At 42.9% G+C, this 27002-nt stretch overlaps 1 protein-coding gene and 1 non-coding gene across 4 annotated transcripts in view; both read left to right on the top strand.

Annotated features, from left to right (window-relative positions):
• Positions 1-27002, top strand: part of CDK5RAP1 (CDK5 regulatory subunit associated protein 1) — a 61649-nt gene that overhangs the window by 23173 nt on the left and 11474 nt on the right. For 2 of the 3 annotated variants that reach the window (XM_005896921.3, XM_070381589.1), the window contains exons 13-15: positions 487-636; positions 4737-4877; positions 11294-12606. In XM_005896921.3, the coding sequence (XP_005896983.1) occupies positions 487-636; positions 4737-4877; positions 11294-11374 (372 nt within the window). In that variant the 3' untranslated portion in view covers positions 11375-12606. Of the gene's footprint in view, positions 1-486; positions 637-4736; positions 4878-11293; positions 12607-27002 lie in introns of those variants that run through there. The other variant, XM_070381588.1, reaches the window with a different exon arrangement.
• TRNAG-CCC (transfer RNA glycine (anticodon CCC)) lies at positions 12436-12508 on the top strand. The gene has a single exon. It is a non-coding gene; the product is annotated as a tRNA-Gly (tRNA).

Genomic DNA, 27002 nt, shown 5'->3' with positions numbered 1-27002 from the left:
ATGATGATCTGTACCTTGCTTATTTCTGTTCAGAGTATATTTTGGAGAGCAATCATAACTATATATACAGAGCTATCTCATTCTTTTTCACAGCTGTGTAATATTCCATTGTGTAGATAAACCATAATTTATTTCACAGGTTACTTATTGATAAACATTTACTTGCTTTGCATCTTGTGTCTTTATAAAACTGCTGCTCAGAAACCTGGTACATGAATTATTTAATATATGTGTGCTATAGAAGTATCAAGAACAATTTTTGAGTCTATGGTTTTCATATGCTAAATTTAGAGTTTAACCCTTGTAAAAATATGACTATTGCACTGTTACCTTTTTCTCTTAGAAGGCCTCTGAACTAGAGAACCGTCATGGTGTGGCTTGAGTTCCTGTAGATGTGTCTGTAAATTGCAGATTGGATGAGCATGTCTGCCTTAAAAATGGACTCTACAAGTCCTTGGTGACCTCCATCTCTCTTTTTTCAAATAGAAAACACGGGCGTATCACAGGTTGAAGGATGATATTCCAGAAGAGGTAAAATTAAGGCGTTTGGAGGAACTTATCACTGTCTTCAGAGAAGAAGCAACAAAAGCCAACAAATCCTTTGTGGGTTGTACGCAGCTGGTGCTGGTGGAGGGGGTGAGGCTATGTGTATATGTATATTTTTTGTTTGTTTGTCTTTTTGTTTTTTAGAGCACAGTATATCTGCCTTTATTTAGATCTTTGATTTATCTTATCAGTTTTTGAAGTTTTCAGCATATAGGTCCTGTACATGTTTTGTTAGATTTATACATTTTTCTTTTAGCTATTGTAATTGCTATTGTATTTTTCATTTTGGGTGACCATGTATTCACTGTTAGTATGTAGAAATAATTGATTTTTTAAAAATAATTTTTATATTGTAGCCCATGATCTTGCTGAACTCAATAGTCCTAGGAGTTTTTTGGGTAGGTTCCTTGGGATTTTCTTAGCAAGTTATCATATTATTATTTGTTTTTTGTTTCTTCCTGTTGTTCCAGGTTCCTTCTTTTATTGTTTCCTTTTGCTTAGAGAACTTCCTTTAGACATTCTGGTAGTAGATTCTCTGTGTTTTCCTTCATCTTAGAATGTTGATTTCTTCTTCATTCCTGAAGGATATTTTTGTATTTAGTGGAAGGATTGGGGAAAAGTTTTTCTGCTGCATCTTTCTGGAAGCAGTATTGTGTGTATTTTGAGAACCAATTTTATTGTCTGTTTTCAGTCCTTTAAAAAAATCACACTGTCTTAGAAATATACTGCGTTTCAGAAAGTTTGGGCTTCTGTAGTCTTCCATGGTCAAGCTTGGGAATCTAGCCATCATTTGGTGCACTAAACAGTTAGGATAAGAAGGGGTGTTAGAGAACCTGACCTTCTGTGAGGCTGCATGTTTCAGCTCTTGAAGAGAAGGGGAAGGAGAGAGGCAGCGCCCTTTCTGTGACTCCTCACAAGTCCTGAGTTGAGCGAGTCCTGCTCCATGCCTTAGGATATGGCAGCTTCAGAATCACCAATTGCTTATTTGTGTTTGTTAAGGCTCTCCAGTAATGAGTAACTGTGGAAAATTTGTTCAAGCCAAAAGTAATTCTGCTTTGTGTAAGACTTCAGGAGGATATTGTGGAGCCCAATGGCAAGAATACTGCCAGGTGTCTGGAGGGTACCGTCCGTACCCAATCTGGGAAGCCCCGAGGCTCAGACTTCCTTCTCTCCTCAGGTCAGCTTTTCCTGATTCTTCATCTGTGTGGCAGAGTACAGCAGCCCTATAGTTCTGTGTTTCATGGTATATAGTTCCAGCTATTCACAGACCAACGTTGTGTTTTTCAGCTCCAATTCAAATTTCCAGGAGAGGGAGTCTCATCCGCTCAGCTTGGGCTAGGAATCTTCCTATGGTCTGGTCCAGCAGTTGCTGTTGGTTGATGATACTGAGCTGGTGAAATATCCCCAAAGTGTTTGCCTTAATAAGTGCTTTGCTATTTAGGGTATCAGCTATGATTCTGAAGATCTCCGTACATGAACGTGTCTATTAGCAGTCCTCATTTTGTCCAGTAGGAATTAGGTCTTACTGTAACCCCAGTTCTCCTCGTACAAGATCTGGTACAGAATAGTGTACTTGCCATTTGATTGAATGAATAAGTACTCAGGTTACTAATCTTTGTCCATGACATCATTGGCCCCATGGAGAGCACATGGTAATTATTTCAACCAAAACAAGGTTTTTTTTTTTTTTTTTTGGGTCTTTATTTTATTTATAATTAAATTAAATTAAATTTTATTTAATTAATTAATTTGGCTGTGTGGAGACTCAGTTGGGATCTTCAGTCTTTGTTCTGGCATGCAGGGTCTTTTTTTAGTGGCATGTGGGATTTTTAGTTGCAGCACAGGACTCTTCGATCTTTGTTGTGACATGTGAACTCTTAGTTGCAGCGTATGGGATCTAGTTCCCTGGCCAGGGATCGAAGCTGGACCCCCTGCATTGTAAGTGCAGAGTCGTAGCTCCTGGACCACCAGGGAAGTCCCAACAGTAGTTTCTTATTATTTTCAAATATCTAGTCAATGTTCTAGTTTCCCTCTTTGTCTTATAAATGCTCTTGGTTGGTTTGTTCAAATCATGGAACATGAATGCTGTCTCTTTAAAAAAATTTATTGTAAAGCCGTCACAAACATTGCAGAAAAGTAGCAGTATAGTACAAAGAACTTTTTTCTTTGAAGCATTTGAGAATAAGTTGCTCTGATGGTCCCAACTCCCCAAACATTAAAGTGTTTGTTTTGTGCGAACAGGAGCATTCTTCTAAATAACTATAGTACAACCATCAGAGTCAGAAAATTAAGCTTGTTAGATGATTACCATCCAGTCCTTAGACCTCACTTAAGTTTCTCCACGTATCTAAGAACCCGTCATTTATAAGAAAAAGATTCAGTTCAGTATCACATGTGTTGTCATTGTATCACTTTGTTGAAATTTAATGTGTTTTGGCATGGCTTTGTTTGTGTTTTGTTTGGAATATATCAAGGCTACATAATTTGTGGGTTTATACTTTTCATCAGATTTGGAAAACTTTCGTTTATTACTCTTCAGATATTTTTCTGTACCCCTCCTGCTTTCTCCCACCGCCTCCCCTTTCTTCTCTCCTCCAATCGCCCATGTGTCCAGCCACTTGATATTGTGTCGTAGGTCACTGAGGCTGTTCAGGTTTTTTTTTTCCCTATCTTTTTTTTTTTTTATATCTGTGCTTCACTTTGAATAATTCAGTTTCTATTACTCTGTCTTCAGTTTTGTTATTCTTTGACAGTGTCTCATTTGCTATTATGTATTGAATTAATACATTCAGATGTATATTTCATCTGTATAAGTTACATTTGGTTTTTCTAAAAACATCTAGTATTTCTCTCCTGCGTTCTTGTTTTCTTTTGAAACTTAGTATTTGAACTTAATTATAATAGCTGGTTTAATATCTTTGTGATAACCCCATCATTGCCATCATTTCTTGGTCTGCTTCATTGACTTTTTTCTTGATTATGAGTCACATTTTTCTGCTTCTGGGCGTATCTAGTGACTTTTGATTGGATGTTAGACAGTGTATTGTTGGACATTATTTTTGAATGCCTGGGATTTGTGTTGGGCTTTGTTTTAAAAAGCAGTTTCATTACTCGTGGTTTTGTCTGATCCTTTTAAGGTTTGTTTTTAATCTTTGCTAGAAAAGTTTTTTTATTCTAGGAAAAGTTTGGCCTTAGTACTAGATGTGGCTGTAGATTCTAGAGTTGCTGCTGCATGTCCCAAAGAGTCAATGAGGACTATTTGTTGCTAGATCAAATGATTCCCAGCCCAGTGTGAGATCTGGGAGCTAAACAGTTCTCAGCTAACCAGTTCTTTGTCTGACTTCATGGCTTTTCACCCCCTCTTCTCTAGAACTTGCTCTGCAGTTTCTAGCTATTGCAGGTTCCCTGGACTTTGATCCATTTTTCCTCAGTTCAGAGAGAACCACCATGTTCTGCCTGAGGTCTCCCTCCCAGCTTTGTGTTCTCTGGTCTGGCACATGTCTTCTGGTAGAACGCAGGGGTGATTCTCTCCATTTGTTTTCCTTCTCTTGGGGATCATAGTTTTACACAGTCTGTTGTCCAATATCAGAAAATAGGTTTTTCATGTATTTTGTCCAATTTCCTGGTTATTTAAGGCCTGAGGATGAATTTCATTCTTGTCACTTCCTCATGACTGGAAGAGAAAGGCTTGTGTATGTTCTGGGGATTAATACCCAGAACTGCATACTGTATACTGATTTTATTATTTTCCTGGGCCAGTCGTTTACGTGTTATAATGGAGGCTCTGGCTTCCAGTCTTCTATTCACTGAGACCTGTAACCCAGGCCAGACAACCCGAGAACATTCCCAAGTGATTGCTATGAAACTCTGTGAAGTGAGAGTCATTTTACTGAATATATCACCCAAAAGCCATTGGCATCAAGCCTGTTGGAGGTTCATTCCTGTGAAAGGTAATTCTGTAATCAAAGACTCATTGATCGAGTCATTTATTAAATGGACATATTGTCAGCAAAACTTTATTTTCTGTCATGTGCCATTTACTGACCTCGTTGGTAAAGCAGCGGTGAAGCACTTAGTCTTAGGTGGTTCCTTGGTTAAAAAGCGCTCTATGGCTCAGACCCTTGGGGATCTGAGACAGACCAACAACTGATGACTGACAAATTCGTAACCTCTCCTCTGTCCTTTTGCAGCCCAGTAAACGCTCTGCTGCTGACCTGTGTGGCCGGAATGATGGAAACCTTAAGGTGATCTTTGCTGATGTAGAGATGGAGGATGCCACTGACTCTGGGCTCAGGGTCCGAGCTCAGCCTGGGGACTATGTGCTAGTGAAGGTAAGGGGTTCTTTTTGTGCTTTTGACTTGCACTTTGAAATGGGAGTTGGATTGGATAATTTGAGGGAATGAAGTTTTTTTTTCCTGGAGAAATTCTTTAGTAAGATAAAAATCTCTTCTCAACCCCACCAATGCAAGGGCACTTGAATTAAATTTTAGACTACTCCTGACTAGGCCTTCTGTTTTATTCTCTTCTCTCCTGCCCTGAAAGGATTATTTCTGGGAATTTAGTGAGGTTGGAATAACAGTAGCCAGTAGTTTTCTGCTGGAGAGAGGCCAGGAAGAGTAAGTTCTTATGTGAGTTGATAGTTCTCTCTGGCAGAGAAGAGCATTCCCTTCGAGGTCTCTGATGCCCCAGACGTTCCTAACTTACAAGTTTCCTGCCTCCCTTCCCTGGACTATAGGTCTAGTTGAATGGCTGTGGGATTTTTTCCTCTCATTTCACTGAAGACATTCCCCCTTCCTGAGTTTCTTCTCTCTTCTCTTCCTTCTCTTACTACCGCAGGTCTGCCACTGCCATCTTCCTTTGTTTTCCTCATGTCCACTTTGCCCCAGTGCCAGGACGTGTGGCTAATGTGTCCAGGCTGGCAGGACATGTGCTGATGAAGTGGGCAGGAGCACAAGTACTTTTCCAACACTGATCTCTGAGGCATCTGCAAAAGAGAGGTGGCAAGAGGGTGATTCTTCTACTGATGTCATTCAGAGTTATATTCTCTGCCCTGTTCCTTGGTGCCTCACCCTCTACTCTTCTGTCCTTGTTACTTCACCTCCCGCTTGAATCATCATAGGAGCCATGGCTCATGGTATGCAGCAGACGGAGTCTCATTTCCTTGGTGTGTAACTTCTGTAGATTGGCCTGGAAATTTTACCAGCGCTCAGAACTTTTCTGTTCTGTCCATCTGATAAAATCAGTGATTTTGTAGGTGGGGGACTTCTGTGATCTCATTCCTTTCTGGCCTTGTTCGAACAGGGGATTGTCTTACTTTCAGCATTGCCTAGAGGTTTCCTCAGGAGAGGAATTCCTACTAGGTAGCCACCTGATTGATGTGGAAAGTCTCTCATAGGCTTTTCCACTTGTTCTTTCTTTCTTTTTGACAGTGTCTTATTTTCTTCTTCATCTTCTGAATTTTGCTTCTTTGATTTTCAAGTTGATTTTTCATGCCTCTTCCTATTCTCTTTCTACTATAGATAAAGGTTACTTGATAAAAGGGATGACATTAGTGGGTTGGGTTATAATGTTAGAATGATGATATTCTTCTGTAAAATGGAAAAATTGCATTTGTCAAGAAAGACAGAAAGGTGATACTTGGGACTCTTGTTGTTGTTCCAAAGTGACATAATAAACCCGACAAGTAAGATTTAGTGGAGGGAGCAAGATAAAGGAGGAACTGGAACCAGGGCTCTGTTGGCTGTTTCTGTCACTCGTGTCTGCTCTTCTCATCTCTCTCCACTGAGAAAGTCTCTGGGCTGTACTAGAACCATTTCCTCATAAATTCCGTTTTCTTGTTGCCCTTTCTTCTGTGGTGCTTATTTGGCTAGTCTCCAACCTTGGTGAAAATGATTATCTGCTTACTTTGTATCTGCGTGAAAACAGCTGAATATTGTTGGGGAAGAGCACCCAGTTAATCTGTATGACATAGGTTAAGTCAGATGATGGTGACTGAAAAACTCAGAATACACTGGTTTAAATAAGCAGAAGTTCTCTTTCTCATAAAAATCTAGATATATGAAGGTCCAGGACTGGTGATTGTGATGGCTCCATGATCACCAAGGGTCTCAACTGCTTCTATCCTTTGCTCTTCTCTGTGTGGCCTCCATTCTCATGGTCATCTTATGATTCAAGATGGCTGTTGCAGCAACCATGTCCATATCCTAGCTTGTAGGAAGCAGGAAGAAGAGAGGTGAAGGGCTTGCCCTCTTCCTTTCAAGACACTTTGCAGAAGTTGCACAAAAAGGCTGCAAAGAAGTTGGGAAGTATGGTCTTCATTCTGAAAGACCTCATGCCCAGTTAAAAATGGGTAATTCTGTTACTGAGGAGGAAGAGGAGAACTGTTGGGGGACAAGAAACGGTCTCTTCACAGAAACCAACTGCACTCAGTTCACATTTATTCCATGAAGTTCTAGTTGAACGCTCAGCATGGCCCTGAAATCCTAATTTTACAGTATTTTCCCAGTAAATCACTGCAGATGGTGATTGTAGCCATGAAATTAAAAGACGCTTACTCCTTGGAAGGAAAGTTGTGACCAACTTAGACAGCATATTAAAAAGCAGAGACAATACTTTGCCAACAAAGGTCCGTCTAGTCAAGGCTATGGTTTTTCCAGGGGTCACGTATGGATGTGAGAGTTGGACTGTGAAGAAAGCTGAGCGCCAAAGAATTGATGCTTTTCAACTGTGGTGTTGGAGAAGACTCTTGAGAGTCCCTTGGACTGCAAGGAGATCCAACCAGTCCATTCTAAAGGAGATCATTGGGTGTTCATTGGTAGGACTGATTTTGAAGCTGAAACTCTAATACTTTGGCCACCTGATGCGAAGAGCTGACTTATTTGAAAAGACCCTGATGCTGGGAAAGATTGAGGGTAGGAGGAGAAGGGGACGACAGAGGATGAGATGGTTGGATGGCATCACCGACTCAATGGACATGGTTTGGGTGGACTCCAGGAGTTGGTGATGGACAGGGAGGCCTGTGTGCTACGGTTCATGGGGTCACAAAGAGTCGGACACGACTGAGCAACTGAACTGATCAGAACTCTTCATTCTCCCTAAGTCTTCACTCATGTCTTTAAATCCTAGTCGCAGCTATGTCTTTGTCTCATCTTGTGTAGAGAAAATAGATGCAGTCGCGTGACGTCTCACCGTCTCGTTGCTGTTTGCACCCACTCCGGCGCGTCTCCGCCTGTCCCTGCGGTCTGCTCGTGTGGGCTGTGTAGGAAGTGTCTGCGTCTTCTGTCACACTGCTGCTTGTGCTTTTTGCTTCCATGCCTTCACATCCTCTCCAGATTTGCATTTTTCTTCTCTCTCTCTTGTGTCCTAAACTTAATGTGGCCAAAATAGAATGAATTCTTCCCACTTTCCTGCAATTTTCTTCTTTTGAAGCCTCTTCCATCTCAGCAAATAGCACCACTCAGTTGCTAAAACCAAATATATAGGAATCATTCTAGATATTTATTTTCTTGTACTCCCCTTCAGTAGTTCATCTGTTTCAGCTCTACCTATGGAATGTATCTTGGGTCTCTTTCTTTCTCTAAGCTGTCTTCTTGGTTAGCTTAGATTAGAGCAGCCTTTTCATAAGTTTTCTTGTTTCTGTATTTTGAAAGTGAATTATTTTATTGAAGCATATCATAAATGTAGAAAATTGCTCCAAAGTGTACTTAATACTTGATGAATCATCACAAAGTGACCCTATCCATGTGACTGGCTCCTGAATCAAAAAACAATATTTTCAGAACCTCCAAAACCCCCTTCATGTTCCTACCATACTCTTCTTCCCTCCATCCTAATTTTTAATACCATAGTTCAGTTTTGCTTATTTTTGATATAAAATTGAATCATACAGTGTAGATTTTTGATAACACGGATATTGTGCAGTTCATCTATGATAGTATTTATCCATATTATATGAATATACCACAATTTATATATTGTACTTTTGATGGCCATTTTGGTTGTTTTCCAGTTTGGAGCTATTATGAATAGAGCTGCTATGTATGCGTTATAGTGCATTTCTATAGGGTATATGGTTTGAAGTTGCTGGGAAACTGGGTATATATAATAGAAAGAGCCAAAATGATTATACCGTTTTGCACTCCCACCAACAGTACCTGAGTATTTCAGAGGCTTCGTATTCCTGCTTTCATTCTTGCCCTCCTCCAGTCTTCCTGCCCCATAGCAGTCAGTTTGATCTTTCTAAATCAGATCACTCACTCATTTGCGTAAGCCCTCCAGTGGTTTCTCATTGGAGCCACAGGGTATCCAGGGCCTTTTATGGTCTTTCCCAGCTACCTTTCCAACCTCATGTCCTCTGTCCTCTTTTTATTCTCTTTCCTCTAGTCTTGGTGGCCTCTTTTTTTGCCTCTCAGACTTAGTTCTAGTGTTAGGGACTTTGAAAATGCTGTGTCACTTAGGAGGGTCTTGATTTTTGCCTGGCTGCCTTCTTTTAAACCTTCCAAATTCTCTTAAAGGTCACCTCCTTGAAAAGCTCACTAGTGCTGAAAGCAACTTCCCTCGGCCTTGCTCTTGTCACTGTTTGGGCCTTAACCCATTTTATCTTCATCAGTTCAGTTCAGTCACTCAGTTGTGTCCGACTCTTTGTGACCCCATGGACTGCAGCACACGAGGCCTCCTTGTCCATCACCAACTCCAGGAGTTTACTCAAACTCATGTCCATTGAGTTAGTGACGGCATCCAACCATCTCGCCCTCTGTTTTCCCCTTCTCCTCCCACCTTCAATCTTTCCCAGCATCAGGGTCATTTCAAATGAGTCAGTTCTTTGCATCAGGTGCCCAAAGTATTGGAGTTTCCACTTCAACATCAGTCCTTCTAATGAATATTCAGGACTGATTTCCTTTAGGATGGACTGGTTGGATCTCCTTGAAGTCCATGACTCTCAAGAGTCTTCTCCCAACACCACAGTTCAAAAGCATCAGTTCTTTGGCATTCAGCTTTCTTCATAGTCCAACTCTCACATCCATACATGACTACTGGAAAAACCGTAGCCTTGACTAGACAGACCTTTGTTGGCAAAGTAACATCTCTGCTTTTTAATATGCTGTCTAGGTTGGTCATAACTTTTCTCCCAAGGAATAAGCATCTTTTAATTTCATGGCTGCAGTCACCATCTGCAGTGATTTTGGAGACCAAAAAAAAGAAGTCTGTCACTGTTTCCATGGTTTCCCCTTCTGTTTGCCATGAAGTGATGGGACTGGAAGCCATGATCTTTGTTTTCTGAATGTTGAGCGTTAAGCCAACTTTTTCACTTTCCTCTTTCACTTTCATCAAGAGGCTCTTTAGTTCTTCTTCACTTTCTGCCATATAGGTGGTGTCATCTGCATATCTGAAGTTATTCCCGGCAATCTTGATTCCAGCTGTGCTTCATCCAGCCCAGCATTTCTCATGATGTACTCTGCATATAAGTTAAATAAGCAGGGTGACAATATATAGTCTTGACGTACTCCTTTCTCTATTTGGAACCAGTCTATTGTTTCATGTCCAGTTCTAACTGTTGCTTCCTGACCTTTATACAGATTTCTCAAGAGGTAGGTCAGGTGGTCTGGTATTCCCATCTCTTTCAGAATTTTCCACAGTTTATTGTGATCCACACAAAGGCTTTGGCATAGTCAATAAAGCAGAAATAGATGTTTTTCTGGAACTCCCTTGCTTTTTCAGTGATCCAGCAGATGTTGGCAATTTGATCTCTGGATCCCTCTTCCTCTGGTTCCTTTTCTAAATCTAGCTTGAACTTCTGGAAGTTCACAGTTCATATACTACTGAAGCCTAGCTTGAGGAATTTTGAGCATTACCTTGCTAGCATGTGAAATGAGTGCAATTGTACAGTAGTTTGAACATTCTTTGGCATTGCACGTCTTTGGGATTGGAATGAAAACTGACCTTTTCCAGTTCTGTGGCCGTTACTGAGTTTTCCAAATTTGCTGGCATATTGAGTGCAGCACTTTTTAACAGCATCATCTTTTAGGATTTGAAATAGCTCAACTGGAATTCCATCATGTACACTAACTTTGTTCGTAGTAATGCATCTTGACACAATAAATGTCTTAGGAAGGTGTTTGACTGATACAGCCTGGATCACAGCTGCCTTGGGTTGGGAGGGCAGCGTCTGTGGTAGGCTTCCTAGGTGGCACTAGTGGTAAAGAACCTGCCTGCCAATGCAGGAAGTGCAAGAGACTCGGGTTTGATCCCTGGGTCTGGAAGATTCCCGGGAGGAGTACATGAGAACCCACTCCAGTATTCTTGCCTGGAGGATCCCATGAACAGAGGACTTTGGCAGTCCATAGGGTCGCAGAGTCAGACACGACTGAAGTGACTTACCATGCATGCATGTCTTTGTTAGGCAGCTCGTACATGAACCTTATGGTTGCCTCCGGGGAAGACCATCTCCCAAGAGAAAAGGGAGTAGTGGCTGTTTGGGACTGACCTATTTTGGACTTCTTAAATTATATACATTAGTATTGTATCAGTCGTCTCTGGGGGCAGAGAGGAACCATGCTGTGTCTTAAATTATATACATTAGTATTGTATCAGACGTCTCTGGGGGCAGAGAGGAACTGTGCAGTCTCGAGATGCTGGCCTGTCATCTCCCATTAGATTCCATTTGGTGGCCTCTCCTTTAGACCATTCACATAAGTCCCTGTAGTTCAGTCCCAGTTACCTTGCCTTCTTCTGATTGGTTTTCTTTCAGATCACCTCAGCCAGTTCTCAGACACTTAAAGGACATGTTCTCTGCAAGACCACTCTGAAGGACTCTACAGCATATTGCTGACCTGAGTGGTTGATGTCAATCCTTTCTGGCAGGAAGAGAAATACGAGTGGTCACTAATGAAAGACGAAGCTTTGGAGCCAGGCCTCAAGTGGTGAAGCAACTTTCTATGAAATGGAAAATGCATTTCTTTGCTGCTTTGTGAACAGCTTTTACAGTCATTAAATTTACCTAAAGTAGTTCATTTTTATCTACTTTTACTTCATTTTTGCCTTGGTGAGTGTCTCTGAGATTTTCCCTAGTTTTCCAACCCAGTTTCTATTGTGGACTGTAACACTTCTCTGGTTTTCTCTCATGTACCCTAGGAATTGGAGACAAAAGGGGCAGGGAAGGTGGAGAGAACCATTTGCTTAGGAAAACCTGCTCTAGATCTTTCTAACATTTTGGTCTGATAACATTGACTCAGCTACCTATCTCCTCACTATTTTACCTGAGAAATTCCCTCATGGACCCTTTTTTTTTTTTTAAAGCTTGTCAGAGTATTCTTTGCCTTCAGTTCTGACAGCATTTGAAGTTTAGAAAACATCATTACCTTCTAGTAGGCTCTGAGGAGTCATTCTTGGCTCCTTAATCTGCCAAGATTATGTCATTCTGTGGGGATCATGTAAAAAAATCCAAAAGATGGTGGTATAGAATATTTGGAGTCAGAAGGACTTTGGTCTAAGTTCCTGCTCCATTGCTTCAGAGTTGTGTGAACTTGAGTAGTTATTTTATTATTTATCTGTGCCTTGATTTTCTCATGTGACATGAGGATAATAATACAATGCTTATCTCATCTGGAGTTCAGTGAGATTGTACTTGGGAGGAACTTAGCACTGTCTGTGGAACACAGTAAAATCTTAACAGATGAAGAGTGATCATTGAAAGATTTTGCTTCTAAAACACACTGTGTATATTAGGATATGCCGAGGCCTTTATTGTGTGTCTGGCTATGATCTCCTTTTTACACCTTCCCACTGACCTGCATGGCAACCTTTGGGAATCCCAGGCTGGGAACCTGTTCCGTATCTGTTGGCATGGTTGAGGGAGTTGATTTCTGTCCTCAAGATCCATCTTCTGGGACTTCCCTGGTGGTCCAGTGGCTAAGACTCTGAGCTCCCAATGCAGGGGGCCCAGGTTCGATCCCTGGTCAGGGAACTAGATCCCACATGCCACAATGAAGGTTGAAGATCCTGCATGCTGCAACTAAGATTTGTCGCAGCCAAATAAAAATAAATAAATATTTTAAAAAAATCCATCTTCTACTCAAGAAATATTTGTTATGGCTCTTCACCTCAGTCTTTATTCAGAAGACATGAAAAACTTTTGGAAATTTTATTTTACTTTTTATGAAAAAGTAAGTCATACATGTGGTAAATAATTCAAACAATACAACAGGTATCTGTAATTGGTCAGTTTCCTGCCTTTTACTTTTTTCCTGAATCGGAAAAGGCCAGCATTTGGGACTTCTCTGGTCCAGTGGGTAAGACTCTGCAGTCACAATGCAGAGGGCCTGGATTGGATCCCTGGTTGGGAAACTAGATCCTGCATGCCTGCTGTAACTAAGAAGTCTCCCATGTCACAACTAGGACCCAGTACAGCCAAAATAAATAATAAATAAACAGACAATCATTGAAAAAAGAATGGTGCCTAATGTATAGTAGGTGAAAGTGAGAAGTGAAAGTGCTAATTACTCAGTCGTGTCCAACTCTCTGGGACCCCATGGACTGTAGCCCACCAGGCTCCTCTGTCCCTGCAGTTTTGCAGGCAAGAATACTGGAGTGGGTTGCCCTTTCCTGCTCCAGGGTATCTTCTTACCCAAGGATTGAACCTGCATCTCTTGCATCTCCTGTGGCGAATTCTTTACCACTGTGTCACCTGGGAAGCCCTTAATGGTTGCTTTGAGGATTATAATATCTTAATTTATTAATAGCCCAATTAATATTAATTTAGTTTCAATAGGATTCAAAAACATTGAAGGGTACCATTCCATCCCTTTTTGTTGTTATTGTTCTAAAATACATCTTAATGCACTGTGTACCCCTTAACATAGATTTATAATTCTTGTTTTACTTAATTCACTTCTGAATCTTACAGGGTAAAGAAAGAGGAGTTACTATTGATTTTCAGAAACTCACATTTGCACTCAGATTTAAATAAAGGAAAATTAGGTTCCTCCTCTTAATAGGAAGTGGCTGGGTTCCTGAAGAGTATGTGGGATGGCAGGTCTTGGTGTCATCTTTAAGAGTTTGGTGGTGAGTTGGGAGAGTTGAAAAAAACTGGGAGCTTAGTGTTGATGAGATATTGTCAGGGAGGGACAGACTGGTCTAATATGAGATGAGATGGGAATGGTTGGCTTGAGGTGCATTGTCCAGAACCTTTGAGGCCTGATGGGTTTTATTTAAATACAGTGGGGAGGCATTGGATGGTTTTTAATTTTTTTAATTTTTAAATATTTTTGACTTTCAGAGAAGTTGCAAAGTGAGTTCATAGAGCATTCTCCTAAGTCATCACACAGCACAGTGTTCATTTGTCAGAGCTAGGAAATTAATATTGGCACATTGCTATTCACTAAGAGCAAAACTTCATTGAGATTTCACCAGCTTTTCCTCTGATGAATGTACCTTTTTTTTCCAATATCTAATTCAAGATACCACATTGCATTTAGTTGTCATGTCTCCTTAGTCTCTTGTGATTTGGGAAAGTTACTCAGTCTTCCCTTGTTTTTCGTCACTGACGCTTCTGAAGAGTACTAGTCACAAGTTCTGTTTGGATTTTTCTGCTATTTTCTTATGATTAGTGCCTTTATTATCAAATCATACCAGAGTGTACATGATATAACATCATTGTTGAAGTTAATCTTTTGTCACCTACTAGATGGTGGGGATTAAGCCCAAACTCCAAAGTGGGGGGTTATTTATATGTATTATTTGGAATTCTACAGGAAAAATGCCTCTTTCCCCCTATTTATGTATTTATTCCATCGTTTATGTCAGAATGGACTCATGGGTGTTTATATTTTGGTTTATACTCTGATATTTAATTTTGCTCAAATTGATCCCAGTTTGGGCATTGGGAGCTCTTTCAGGTTGCTCCTGTGCCCTTTGATTTTTCTTAGTTTTTGTTAATGTTTTGTTTCATGTTTTTAAATAAATTTTTAAATAGTTTTATAGAATTATTGCACAAATGGTGCAGAGAGTTTCTCTATACACTGTACCCAGTTTTCCCTATTCTAATACTTTATTATGGTTCATTTGTTAACAATAAATCAGTAGTGATGCATTATTTACTGAAGGCCATACCATATTCAGACAGCTTCAGTTTTCCCCTAATCTCTTTTTATTTTTCCGGAATCCCATTTGGGAGGCCACATTACAATCATGTCTCTTTAGGTTCCTCTTGACTCAGACTTGTAATTTTGATGACATTGATAGTTTTGAGGAGAACTGGTCAGATATTTTGCAGTGTCCCTTTGTTGGGATTTGTTATGTTTTTCTCATGTTTAGATTGGAATTACGTGTTTTGGGAAGGAAGACCACAAAGGTAAAATACCATTCTCATTCCATCATAAGGGTACATACTAGTAATATGATTTATCACTGTTTATACTAACCTTGATCACCTGGCTTCAGGTAGTTTGTCAGATTTTTTCATTGTACAGTTGCTCTTTTTTCCCCTTTCTATACTTTGGAGAAAAGTCGCCATGTGCAGCTGAAGCTTAGTGAATGGAAGCTATGCCCTCCCTCCTCAAGGGTGCAGTAGCTGTGTAAATCATTTTGGCTTCTTCTGCACAGGAGATTTGCCTGTTCTCACCTGTATATTTACTGAATCATTTATTTATATTAGTATAGGCTGCTAGATATTTTTTTTATTCTATGGGTTATAATCCAGTTGTTCAGTCACTAAGTCATGTCTGATTCTCTGTGACCCCATGGACTGCAGCATGTCAGGCTCCTCTGTCCTCCACTATCTCCCAGAGTTTGCTCAGCTTCATGTCCATTGAGTTGGTAATGCTCTCTAACCATCTTATCCTCTGCCTCCCCCTTCTCCTTTTGCCTTCAGTCTTTCCTAACATCAGGGTCTTTTCCAGTGAGTTGGCTCTTCACATCAGGTGGCCAAAGTATCAGAGCTTCAGCTTCAGCATCCTTTCTAATGAATATCCAGGATCAATAATCCAATACTCCTTTATATATTTCATTGGCCAAATTGTTTCAGCTCTGGAAGCTCTTTCTTTTGGCCCTCTATCCCTTTGACACACTTCCGCCTTTGTATGAGTGCCTTCTTCCTTGCATCTGAGCTGTTCTGGGTCATTTTTCATATTTTGTCTCTAGTCTTAGAATTAGCCATTTCTCCAAGGGGACTGATTAGGTTCCTTTGATAAAGAATGGTATAGAAATCAACATCTGGGTACTTGATATACTCGTTGCTAATGTGATTTGGAAGGCTTCTTGTTTTTTATTTATTAAAATTTTTTTTATGTGTACCTTTTTTTTTAAGTCTTTGTTGAATTCGTTACAGTATTGCTTCTGTTTTATGTTTTGGTTTTTTGGTGTGGCATGTGGGAGCTTAGCTCTTTGACCAGGGATCAAACCCTCACCTTCTAAGGGAAGTCCCATTTTTGTTTTTAAATGGAAGTGGAATTCACATAACATAAAATTAACTAAGGTAAAGGAGATAGTTTAGTGGCACAGTGTTCAACTACAACCTCTATCTGGTTCCAAACCATCACTCCAGAATAGAACCCCATACCCATTAAGAGTGTGATTGGGTCTTTGTCTTGTGCGGTGCTGTCCTTGCTGTAAGGCACGCCCAGTCTCTGGCCTTGCTTCCCTTTCTGATCTTTTGTGTCTACAACCTGAGCTGTTTTGGTTCTGGAGCACACAGTTGTGCAAGACACTGGCATAGGGCAGAGAGTCTCTGCCTGGTATAGAGTTCAGAGTTGTGTTTCTCATTATCCCTGTTGTGTATTTTTCTGGGTTTCTCTGCATTTACTGACCTAACATTGATTGGCTTTCCTCTCAGCCACTTGGCCTGGCCTGTAGTCCCTGAGCTGGGATCTAGATCCTTTGCTGCCCTGTTTATGGTATTATCGGACTCTTATCTGCTCTGTTCCACCCAGCTTTTAGCATTTGGACTGTGCCCTTCAGTTTTTAACATGTGACGATGGGGAAGTTGGAGCCTAGCCCCTGTGTGATTTTCGTCTTGGGCCAATGGGCAGAAGAGAACGTTTGGTGTTTGGGGAGGGGAGGCCTGAGCTATGGGAAGAAAAGTCTTAATCATTGTCAGGATTGTTCCCTAGAGCACTCTGTAAAGTAATCCTGAGTTTTGTGGCCTCATCACTCATATTACTAATTTTTTGTCCCCAGTAAGAAGTGCTTTTACTAGTCATAAACACACAATGGAACTCCTGTTTGTAAGAATTAAAGACATGTCACTTTTTTTTTTTTCTGCATGAAAACAGGTTATTTATTGGTGAGATAATTAGAAAAGTCCCCCCCTATCCCTGGATTCCTGCCTTTCTTACACTTGTTAATTCAGGGTATTGTTGGTGAAATTCCAAAGCATAGCTGGACATGTTGAGAACACTAACTCTACTTAATTCCTTAGTCCAAAGGATGTCTTTTCCACAGTGTTTCATAGAGAGGGATTACAGAGTGTCTTTGCTTTCATTCTGAAACATTCCCTGGCTTCCGGTGCTGGGTTTAGTTTGTGGCTTGAAAATCATTCTGGGGGGAGACAAAAGACAGCGAGTTATACTCTTAAATACATAAGCTGGTGCAGGCACAGGCTGAGCCAGCCAGTGGACTCCATCCCCCTGACCACAGCACTGGCTTTAAGGATGGGGACGTGGAACAGTTCAGGCCAATGGGAGCCCCAGATGTTACTTCTGGATGACTTTCATTTGTTATTCCAGAAATAGGGTGAAGTTCCTGATAGTGAGGGACCCCCAGCGCGGAGCCAAAATAGAGCCCACCCCAAAGCATTTAGAGTCAAGAGATGGATTCTGGCGTCACATTTGGGCCACCTCTGAAGTTGGCACCATCCTTGGTGTTAGGACCAATAACTCTGTGTTGTTGCTTGAACCAGTTTTGGTTGAACTTCCTGTCACTTGCAGCTGAAACACAGTTGGCATTCATCTGATCCAGTCCCTTAACTCAGGCGGAATGCGGGAGGCAAAGTGATACGTCCAGGCCCCTCATAGTTACGGAGCCTAAGAGTAGGAGGTAGAAAGCTAACATTGAGGCAAGTGCTGATTTTACCAGCCTCTACACTGTAGTAATTGATTTGGTCACAGATTCATGGACTTTGGGGGATTAAGTAAAAATCGGAATGTAAGGCTTCTGAAATTTGAGCCAACATGAAAGAAATTAATGTTTTCCCAGTCAGATGGCATACTCATTAGACATGTTTATCAAGAATGGAACATTGTAAGGGTGATGGAGATTCTAAACTTCTTTACTCTCTGGTATATCTTCTCTAGTTCCATCCCTCTTTCACTGTTTTCCTGGTGGCAAATTTACATAAAGGTTCCATCCTTTTAACTATTTTTCAGAAAGCAAGTTCTCTTTTCACTTTTCCCTAAGTGTGAGGTTAGATAGATGGGAAGAAGGGGAAGTCTGAGTCAGGGTGGTAAAGAACAAGAGGCTTTTCAGTCACAAGGCGGCGGTGTGGAGGAATCGGGAATGTGTAGTGGGGATGCAGGGCTTCCCCGATGGCCCAGTGGTAAAGAATCTGCCTCCCGATGCAGAAGACATGGGTTCGATACCTGGCTTGGAAAGATCCGTTGGAGGAGGAAATGACAACACATTCCAGTATTCTTGCCTGGAAAATCCCATGGACGGAGGAGCTTGGTGGGCTACAGTCCATGGGGTTGCAAAGAGTTGGACATGACTGGGCATGTGTGCACGTGTTTCCAGTCTCAGGGTTAGAACTTACATGATAACGAAAGGGACAGTAGGCAATGAATCTGCTTAGGAGAGACTAGGGAGACTGAATGGAGCTGGTAAGGCAGCCCAGACAGACGTTGATGCCAGGGCCCACTGGCCTTATTCATTACTCTGAAGACTGAGGTGCAGAGTGGACTTTAATGTGAAAGGAAAATGTTTGTATTTCTTTCTCTTACCGATTTAAGCACTTGAAGCTTGGCACTGTTTAGAGAATTTGGGATTACTCCTAGTGGAATATTCCATTGATTTACATTTCCTGAAAAAAAGAAGGCACATCTTATGATGTGAGTTGAAAGAAACAATGGCTAGGGTGGGTTGTTTTAGCCACAGTCAACTGGAGAATGTCTCTGGGCAGAGTGTGGCTCTAGGGGAAATCTCTCCCCCGCCCCTTCAGCAGAGGGATCTGAGTTAAGACACAGTTTCTCCCAGTCTTGTGTGTGTGTGAGGGTGAGTTCTCAAGGACCCTAGAGCTAACTGGAAATCTGATGGGTATAATCGAAACCAAGAGAGATGCTGGCATGTCTGCCCTCTTTCTCTTAAGAAACCAGAAGAATTAATCCTTGCTCTTTTGATTTCATTTGCAATACATCAACCCCTCTAGAGTTCATCATTAATATGCTTAGATGGCATTTTGTGCTCTATCTCTTGATGATCATCAGGGTTATGAACTCATACTTCTAAATTTCTCAAACTCTGTTATCTATGTGACTAGGTGACGAGGCCCATGTTTCTTTCCTCTAAGTGGCATAATGCTGTTCTGAAGACACCCAGTGGGCTGGATTTCATTTGGACCGGGAGAAGAAACATTTTGATTTGGTTTTCACGTTTTGCCATCTCAAGATGCTGCGGTCCCTATCTGAAAATAAAAACGTGCTCTTCAGCCCCGCAATGACCAGATGATACTCTGCTCGCTGCTGTGGCACAGGCTGCAGGGTGCTGTCCCGTCCCTGCCTTTCAGTGACACTGACTTTTCTGGTGTTCATGTTACTAGTTCCACGTACTGGTAACAGCAAATAGAAGCTTCTTCAGAACTTCACGTAGCACACCTCTTTCTTCCTCCTCCTGAAAGAGATGGGTGGAGTGTTTTTGTTAGTACATCTGCTAGCCTCCCAGCTCGTCCTCACATAGTGGAAAGTGGTCTTGGGTTCCTCTGGACATGTGGGCTCTTTTTTTTCCTGGTACTCGACAAGGCTATGTGGGGAGGTGGATCTCAATCTATCCCTCAGGCCTCTAATTCTTTGGGGATTTTCAAAGGCCTTTCAAGTAGGTTTTTGATGCCTTGGGTGGCTCCTTGGCCAGTGTTTCTTGGGTTCCTGTCATGTTCCAGACATTGCTGTAGGCACTGAGATGCAGCTGTGTGCCCTCAGGCCAAATGCCGTTTGAGTATTTCGGAGGATGGACTGTACTCTTCGGGATCTGTTCTGGGTCCCCTTGGATCTGGTGCTCTGTTTACCTCCCTTCTTTTGCATTCCCCTCAACAGGCCTAGAAGTCCACGCTGCCTACCCTTTGAATGTCCTGTTTCCTCTACCTGGTTTACACCTTTGCTCCCTGGTAAACCCCTGCTCCTTCTTCAGGGCTGAGTCCAGGCATCATTTTCTCAGTGAACCCATGGTCTGCCTACCAGTTCATGCTTTCTGCCCTCTGTCTTTTTCATGGTCAGTTGATAGCTATTTCATCAGTCTCTGTTCCCTGTTAGGTGGGTAGTTACATGAGGTCAGGGTTCATGCCTTCTGTGATCCTTCCCCTGCACAGAGCTTGGCCCAGTACAGATAAGGTGAAGCAACCCAGGCTTACACTGACTCCCAAAGTCTACCTCTCAGCTGACATCCCCCTGTCTCAGGGCTGACACCTGGGACACAGACATAAGGCTGTTCGCCTCTGAGTGCATATTGTGTGCCTCCAGCCAGTGTGTGGTTACCAGACTCTTAATGATGGGGCTTAATTTATATATGGTTTTAATCTGTCCCTGTCCTCCTGCTTAAACTAGAGCATCACTCCCGGAATCTGGGACCTCACCATTGTTTCATGTTACAGATTTAGGGTCATACATGTTGGCACCCCACTCCAGTACTCTTGCCTGGAAAATCCCATGGATGGAGGAGCCTGGTAGGCTGCAGTCCATGGGGTCGCTAGGAGTCAGACACGACTGAGCGACTTCACTTTCACTTTTCACTTTCATGCATTGGAGAAGGAAATGGCAACCCACTCCAGTGTTCTTGCCTGGAGAATCCCAGGGACGGGGAGCCTGGTGGGCTGCTATCTATGGGGTCGCACAGAGTTGGATACAACTGAAGCGACTTAGCAGCAGCAGCAGCAGCAGCATGTAGTGACGCTCACTAAATGTTTGTTGAATGAAAGTATACTTATGTGTGTGGAAGATCAAGTGTCATAAAGGTGGGGGTAGTGAGATGCTCTGGTGAGCCAAGGCGTAATTAGAATCCACATCATCTTTTCTTCCTTTCTGTGGATCCTCAAGACTTCCTGGTGTATCCGAATCACCCAACACAAAGAGCACAGATTCTAGGCCTGCCTTTAGGTCATTGACTGAGGTCACTGAATGAGCTTGGGGAACCGGGTTTTAATAGCTTCCCAGAGAGAACCTAGGTTTGGAACCTGCAGTCCTGCTCCACATTGCGTCTGTGATCCAATCTGCGTGACTTTTTTTTTTTTGTAGAGTCCTGAGTGCCTGGCTTGAAAATAATTTCTCACCTATCATAGATAAATATTTTGAAAAATCAGATTGACTTACAGCCTCAGGGGGTATCACGCTGTGTTTAGCACTGTCAGGAAAGACAAGGAAAAATTATTTCCAAATAACAATTATTAACCAATTCTAAAGTAGAGTTTAGGTATTAGCTCAGTTCCTTCTTGAAGTCACTTATAAAATGTTGTAATAAATACAGAGGAGAAAGAGCAGATTTAAGGTGCATAACAGCATGTGAGTAAAACTTTCTGATTTCCCTGTAATAATCCAAGTATTTCTCAAAGGCCTTGTCCATTATTCTTTGCATGTGATTTGAATTGGGTTCTTCTTTTTTTCTTAATTAGAGGATAATTGCTTTACAATATTGTGTTGGCTTCTGCCGTACAACAACATGAATGAGTCATAAGTATACGTATGTCCCCTCCCTCTTGAGCCACCCCCACCCTCGCCCCATCCCACCCCTCTGGGTTGTCACGGAGCACCGGCTTGAGCTCCCTGTGCCTATACAGTAGTTTCTGAATTGGTTTCTTGATATTGCATCCTATGCTGATGAATGGCAAGAGGAGTTTGTAGTTATAGACCGTACCTGTCAGTCTTGATGGTTGTTTTGATTTTGTTGTTTGAAATCTCACTTGCATGGGAGATGGTGACTTCCTACATGAATATAAAACAAACATGAGTTGAAAATACCTTCACCAGGCTACTCAGCAAACGTGTCATGGTGTGATATGACCAGCAAGGTGACAGGTGAGGCCTGGCGTGGAGGCGACCAGGTCTTAGGAGACAGCCCACCAGCCTGGTTGGCCTCCTCCTCCTAGGGACACCCAGGCACTCTGACCCCCAGAGTTTTGGTAGTAGTTCCCCCCCAGAGCACTCTTCTTTCCATGGGACCTCTGCTCCTATTTGTTCCTCCTCACAGCCGTTCCCGATTTGTTACTCAGCACTCACCGTCTGCCCAGTGGCTATGTTCTCACCATCCTTCACTATAGTGACCCAGTAGGCGGCATTGATTTTGTTGTTCGGCAGGTGGTGGTAAACGATTTTGGTGATCGCCGCTTCCAGGTTGTTTATCTGTGGTAAAGAAGTCATCGTTTATAGAGTATGGAGAGGGAGAGGGCTGCAGGATGTTGTATGGTGAGATATCCATGCATTGCTCGATTCCATCATTCAGATTTTTATGGATCCTGTGGTATGCATTGGTCACCTTGCTGGGTGCTGCCATAGCTGATATGAGCACACAGACACCATCTCATTCCAGACATCTCCCTTTATCTTATTTCCTTTCTCGAAAAGACAGTGGGGCCCATGACACAGAAGCGTGTTTCTATTACTCCTCATCCATTTTAGAGCCCATTTCTTTCTGTGCTCTTGTAGCAGATAGCTCTGCACTTGATGATTTTGGGAGACTGTGTTAAGGAAGCATTGAAATAGAGCCTGGCACATAGAGAGTACTGAAGATTATGATTTTGTTATAACTACCTGCCTTCTACCACTTTCTGGGCAGGAAGCAAGTGAATACCTCCTATAGATAAACCCACTCCCTTGCACATGCTGTGAGTGTTGGTTAAGTTGCTTCCCTCACTTTGGTTGCCTGTAAAATGGAGAGAAGCAGCTCTGCCTCCCAGAGCTCCTGCTCCCCCTGTGCCCTGCTCTCTCCTTTCCCCTAGTGCATTATATACAAGACCCAACTAGACGATCATTAAGGGAAAATCTGTATCCCATAGCGTTCCTCGTCTTTATCTCTGGAAGAGCAGTCCAGAACCCACTTGGCATTTCTACCTTCTCACACTTAGAGGTTGATAGGCTAGACTTAAGCAAACAGGAGGGTCGAAGGGCCATGTGGATGAGGCTCACCTTGACAGAGCTCTCCTTGGCGCTTTTAGTGACAATCTCCCTGAGCATCATTTGGGACAAAATCACGGCAGTGTTGACATTTTTAGGATCTGGAGGAAGATGGCTTCCAGGCACAGGGGATTTATTTTGGTTAAAGTAGGCCTAGAGAGAGAACAAGAGAAACATCCCTGTTATCGTGTGAGACTGCCATCAATTTCAGGGTCTTTGAAGGCCCGTCTGTGATGCTGAGGAGTGAGGTGGCCCCGTGTGAACCCCACAGTGGACGAGCATGAAGACAAAGCACAGGTGACCTCCCTGCCCCCTTGTTGCGGGACTGTAGGGGAGTCGTGGGAGAGAGGAGCCCCTTACAGAGGAGGAAGCACTGCCGTCTCCAGCCGATTAGCCCTGAAACAGTGCCCCTCGGTCCCCCAGACCTCCGATTTTCCAAGAGAAGCTACATGTCTTCATTTTCCAGCGAGTTCCTCCATTTCAATGTTGCCTCAGGTAATATGTGTGTGTATATGCGTGTTTGTACCTAACTCACAGTTCTCCCAAGCTTGCAATGACTGTCTTGTCAAGCACCCTCAAGGCTCATCTTATCTATGGAATTCTGCCTCCTTTGAATGATTCCTCTTCCTTTTGTATCCATTGTGCCCTGTTTATAAAATGCAGATTGCACATGGCAGGAAGTTTGACAAGTCCAGAGAAGTACGAAGAAGGGAAAAGATTTTAAGTGGATATCACTAATATTTCACCTTATTGTCTTTCTTTGCCTGTACATAATATCACTTGTATTTTGCTTTAAAAAATTAACCGTACCTTCATACTGTGTAAACATTTCTAATAATCTCATAGTTAGCTTAGTTATTTCCTTCTAGTTCATTTCCAGTTTTTTCCCCCCTTGTCATTAATACTTGTATTTCTTTGTGCTTAAATATATCTGTACTTGGGATGTCTGTGCAGAGGGATCCCACGAGTAGAGTAAGTGGGCCCAAAACCTTGCCTCTCTTCAGTACTCCTCATGGCCTAGTTTTCCATTCCTTCAGTGATTGAGAGGGTGGGTGGGAGAGTCTGCACTTCTTCTTTCCTTAAATATAGTCTGTTGAATATCTAACCGCTGCTGGGTACATCCTACTGGTCAAGAAAAAGTTGTCGTTGTTGGGTATGCATCTCAGGCACTGTGCATTAGACGTAACTGGAAGGGAAAACACGGCTGGCCCATGTAGCAGGCACTCAGCTGTTACGGTAGAAGCCTGGAGATCGCCCCAGGTGGAGGTCTGGGGATCGGAGAAGGGAGGAAGACTGGTTTGTCATGATTTGGAGTTTATTTGGTGAGTTCAGGGATGTCTCCAGCCCTCTTACAGAACCCATTCATAAGCACAAAGAACACTTACACAGTAGAGGATTGAAAGACCTTCTGCAGAAATCCTGGGACTTTTGACTTGGTAGTTGAACAAGCCAGTAGCTGCAGGTGAGAGGGAAAGAGAGCCTGTGGAGGCGCCGCAGTCCCCTGGAGGCTGTGCCCTGGGCGCCTCCCTCTCCCTTGGTCCCAGGCAGAAACCTGCTGCCTCACTAGCTTTTCACATGTGTCTAGGAGGAGACTATGGAGAGGAAGGTGATGTGACAACTAAAAGAGTCTCGCTGCCCAGGCCCCATATTTCATCTGCTCTGGGTCCTGGGAAATGTCGACAGGTTCCTGCTTGAACTGTCTTGGCAACTGCCATCCTACTGCGTCCTGTTATCTTGGTCTCCTGGATGTTAGGAGACGTGAGAGGGAATTTCTGCTTCCCAGCTTCCTTGGTGTGAGGGTGCTCCTTGCTCAAGCTCCACACTGTGTACTTTGCACACCACTGGGACTGAGGAGCTACCAGAGACTCCAGAGGGGCTCTGTGTCCTGGAGAATGAGTCACTGTGGTTCAGCGAAGCTGCTAAGTTGCCACATTTCCAGCCTGGGTGCTTGGGGATGCACCTTACAGCTCCGTCCTCTCCTATCACCTATAGGATCCAAAGGAGCCTGGGCCACCTCCCTCCATTGACCTGGGCAGCCCCGCTGGGGAGGGTGGGGGTCTGGTGTTTGTACTCACAGTTCTTGCATTCGTTGACGTCACTGAGCTCAATGCCACATGATTTTGATCCTTCAATCTGTTAAAGGGCTCATCGTTAGCTTTGCCAAGGGAGAGCAGCAGTCCTGTCCTCCTGTCCCCTTCCGTCTGTCCTCCTCTTCTCCCTGTCCTACTTCCTGGTTTCCTTTTTGCCAGAGCTCATCCTCCCCTACTCCTGCCCCAACCTGGAGCATTATCCTATCCTGCTACTGGGGTATTTGGGGCTGGGGGTGGGGCAGGGGATGCTTCCGTAGAAACAGGCCTCTTGAGGCCTGATGTCCCTCTAGCACCAGACTGTATCTGAGGTAAGGGCCTCTTCCTGTGTCCCCCAGCAACATAGACCTCCGAGGCAGTGCCCTCCCCGTCCCACGACTTACATTCTCGTTCATAGTTACTGTCAGCAATTGAGAGATGGTATCATCCAAGGGCAGAGGCAGAGGCAAGACACCTGTGACCCTGGGGAAGATACACGTGGAGAACACGTATCACACGTGTATACCTGTGTGATCCTTAACATTTGCCCAACATCCATTGACGAACCAATGGCAGTGATGTCCTGCTATTTACTTTGTTCCCTAAGCTCTTTTGCCTTCAGTTTTAGTCACTAAGGAAGATGGAAGAATACCTAAGAAAACTACCAAAGCCAGAGGGCTGACCCAGCAATCTCACAGGGAGGAATTTATCCTTCAGTTACCATGACAGTGGTAAACAGACTTGTCTGGGAACTTATTCACCGGTTGAGTACAAAAGTTAGTAGCTGGAAAAAAAACAATTATTCCTTGATAAGGATCTGTTAAGTAAGTGATAGTGTATCTTCATAATGGAGTACTAGACAGCCATAAAATATCAAGAAGCTATTTATATTCTGATGGCCAATTCCAAGCAATTTTTAAAAATATCAGCAGAGGCCAGAAAATTGTATATAATAAACCAGCCCATTTCTGTGTGTGTATACACATGCATGTTTGTTGCATAGCAAATAATATCTCTGAAAGCCAATGGAAAAATTGGATCCATTGGTTGCTTCCAGGAAGGATAATTAGCCGGTGTATATGGGTGAGAGGGAGACTTGTATTGTATGGCTTTTGAGTCATTTGAATTTTGATCTAGGTGAATGGATTGCTTATGCAGGAAAATAGAACTGAGTACAAAAGTATGCTTAGCAAAGAGAACACGGGCAGAGTGAGAGAAGGCTGTGCTCAGGCCCAGTGGGCCATTTGCAAGCAGAGGCCCTTCTCTGGGCCTCCTTTATTGATGGTTCAAACCACTGGGTTGGCTGAGCTGGTCTCTAGGTGTGGTACAAGCAAGGATATCCTGACATATAGGCCACTTGATCCAGAAAATGAGAAAAAATGGTCTCACATACACCTCTGCTATCTGCAGGTTGACGTTCTTGACTTCGATGTTCTTCTCCTGGACTAGGAGGCTGACACATTGTGTGTTGTTGCTGGAAATTCCAATTTCCAGAGTTACATCTGCATGCACTTGAAATCCCAGTATGCTGACTACAGGTCCTGCTAGGCTGTGGAGAACAAGACGCAGGTGAACCCAGGTCCCATTGCAAGATGTCACTCAGCCAAGCGATAGGCATTTTGGGAATCACCAGGTTATTTTAGTGAGGGTAAGTTCGGTGCTTTCCAATAAGTATGCCCCATCGTTGGCCAATCTCCTGTGCATAGAATTCAGAGCTTGGTTCAAAGGTATTCAATAAACATTGTCAAAATCACCCTCCAAACCAGGCTTCAAGGGTCTTTTTTTGTTGGGTGGCACCAGGCTGACTGGTAACAAGATGCCCATTACAAGTTCACTTTTGTGCCCAGCACTCCCACTTGTCTGTTGTGTGGGTGACAACGGACAGGAAAAACCCACAGTTTTCCAGAGCCTGGTCTTCTTTGAGTCAGATATTTTGGAGAAGATAGATGGTTCTCCCTGACACTGTTAACTGTAGTGGTCACAGATATGGACTCTGGAAGCTGAACACCTGGGCTCAAATCCTGTCACTGCCGTCGTTTGGTTGAGGGACTTTGAGCAAGGTTTATAACTGGTTTTCCTAGTTTAAACTGGT

The sequence above is a fragment of the Bos mutus genome, chromosome 13 (assembly GCF_027580195.1).
Source record: "Bos mutus isolate GX-2022 chromosome 13, NWIPB_WYAK_1.1, whole genome shotgun sequence".
Taxonomy (NCBI): domain Eukaryota; kingdom Metazoa; phylum Chordata; class Mammalia; order Artiodactyla; family Bovidae; genus Bos; species Bos mutus.
This window is presented reverse-complemented; position numbering and strand designations above follow the sequence as displayed.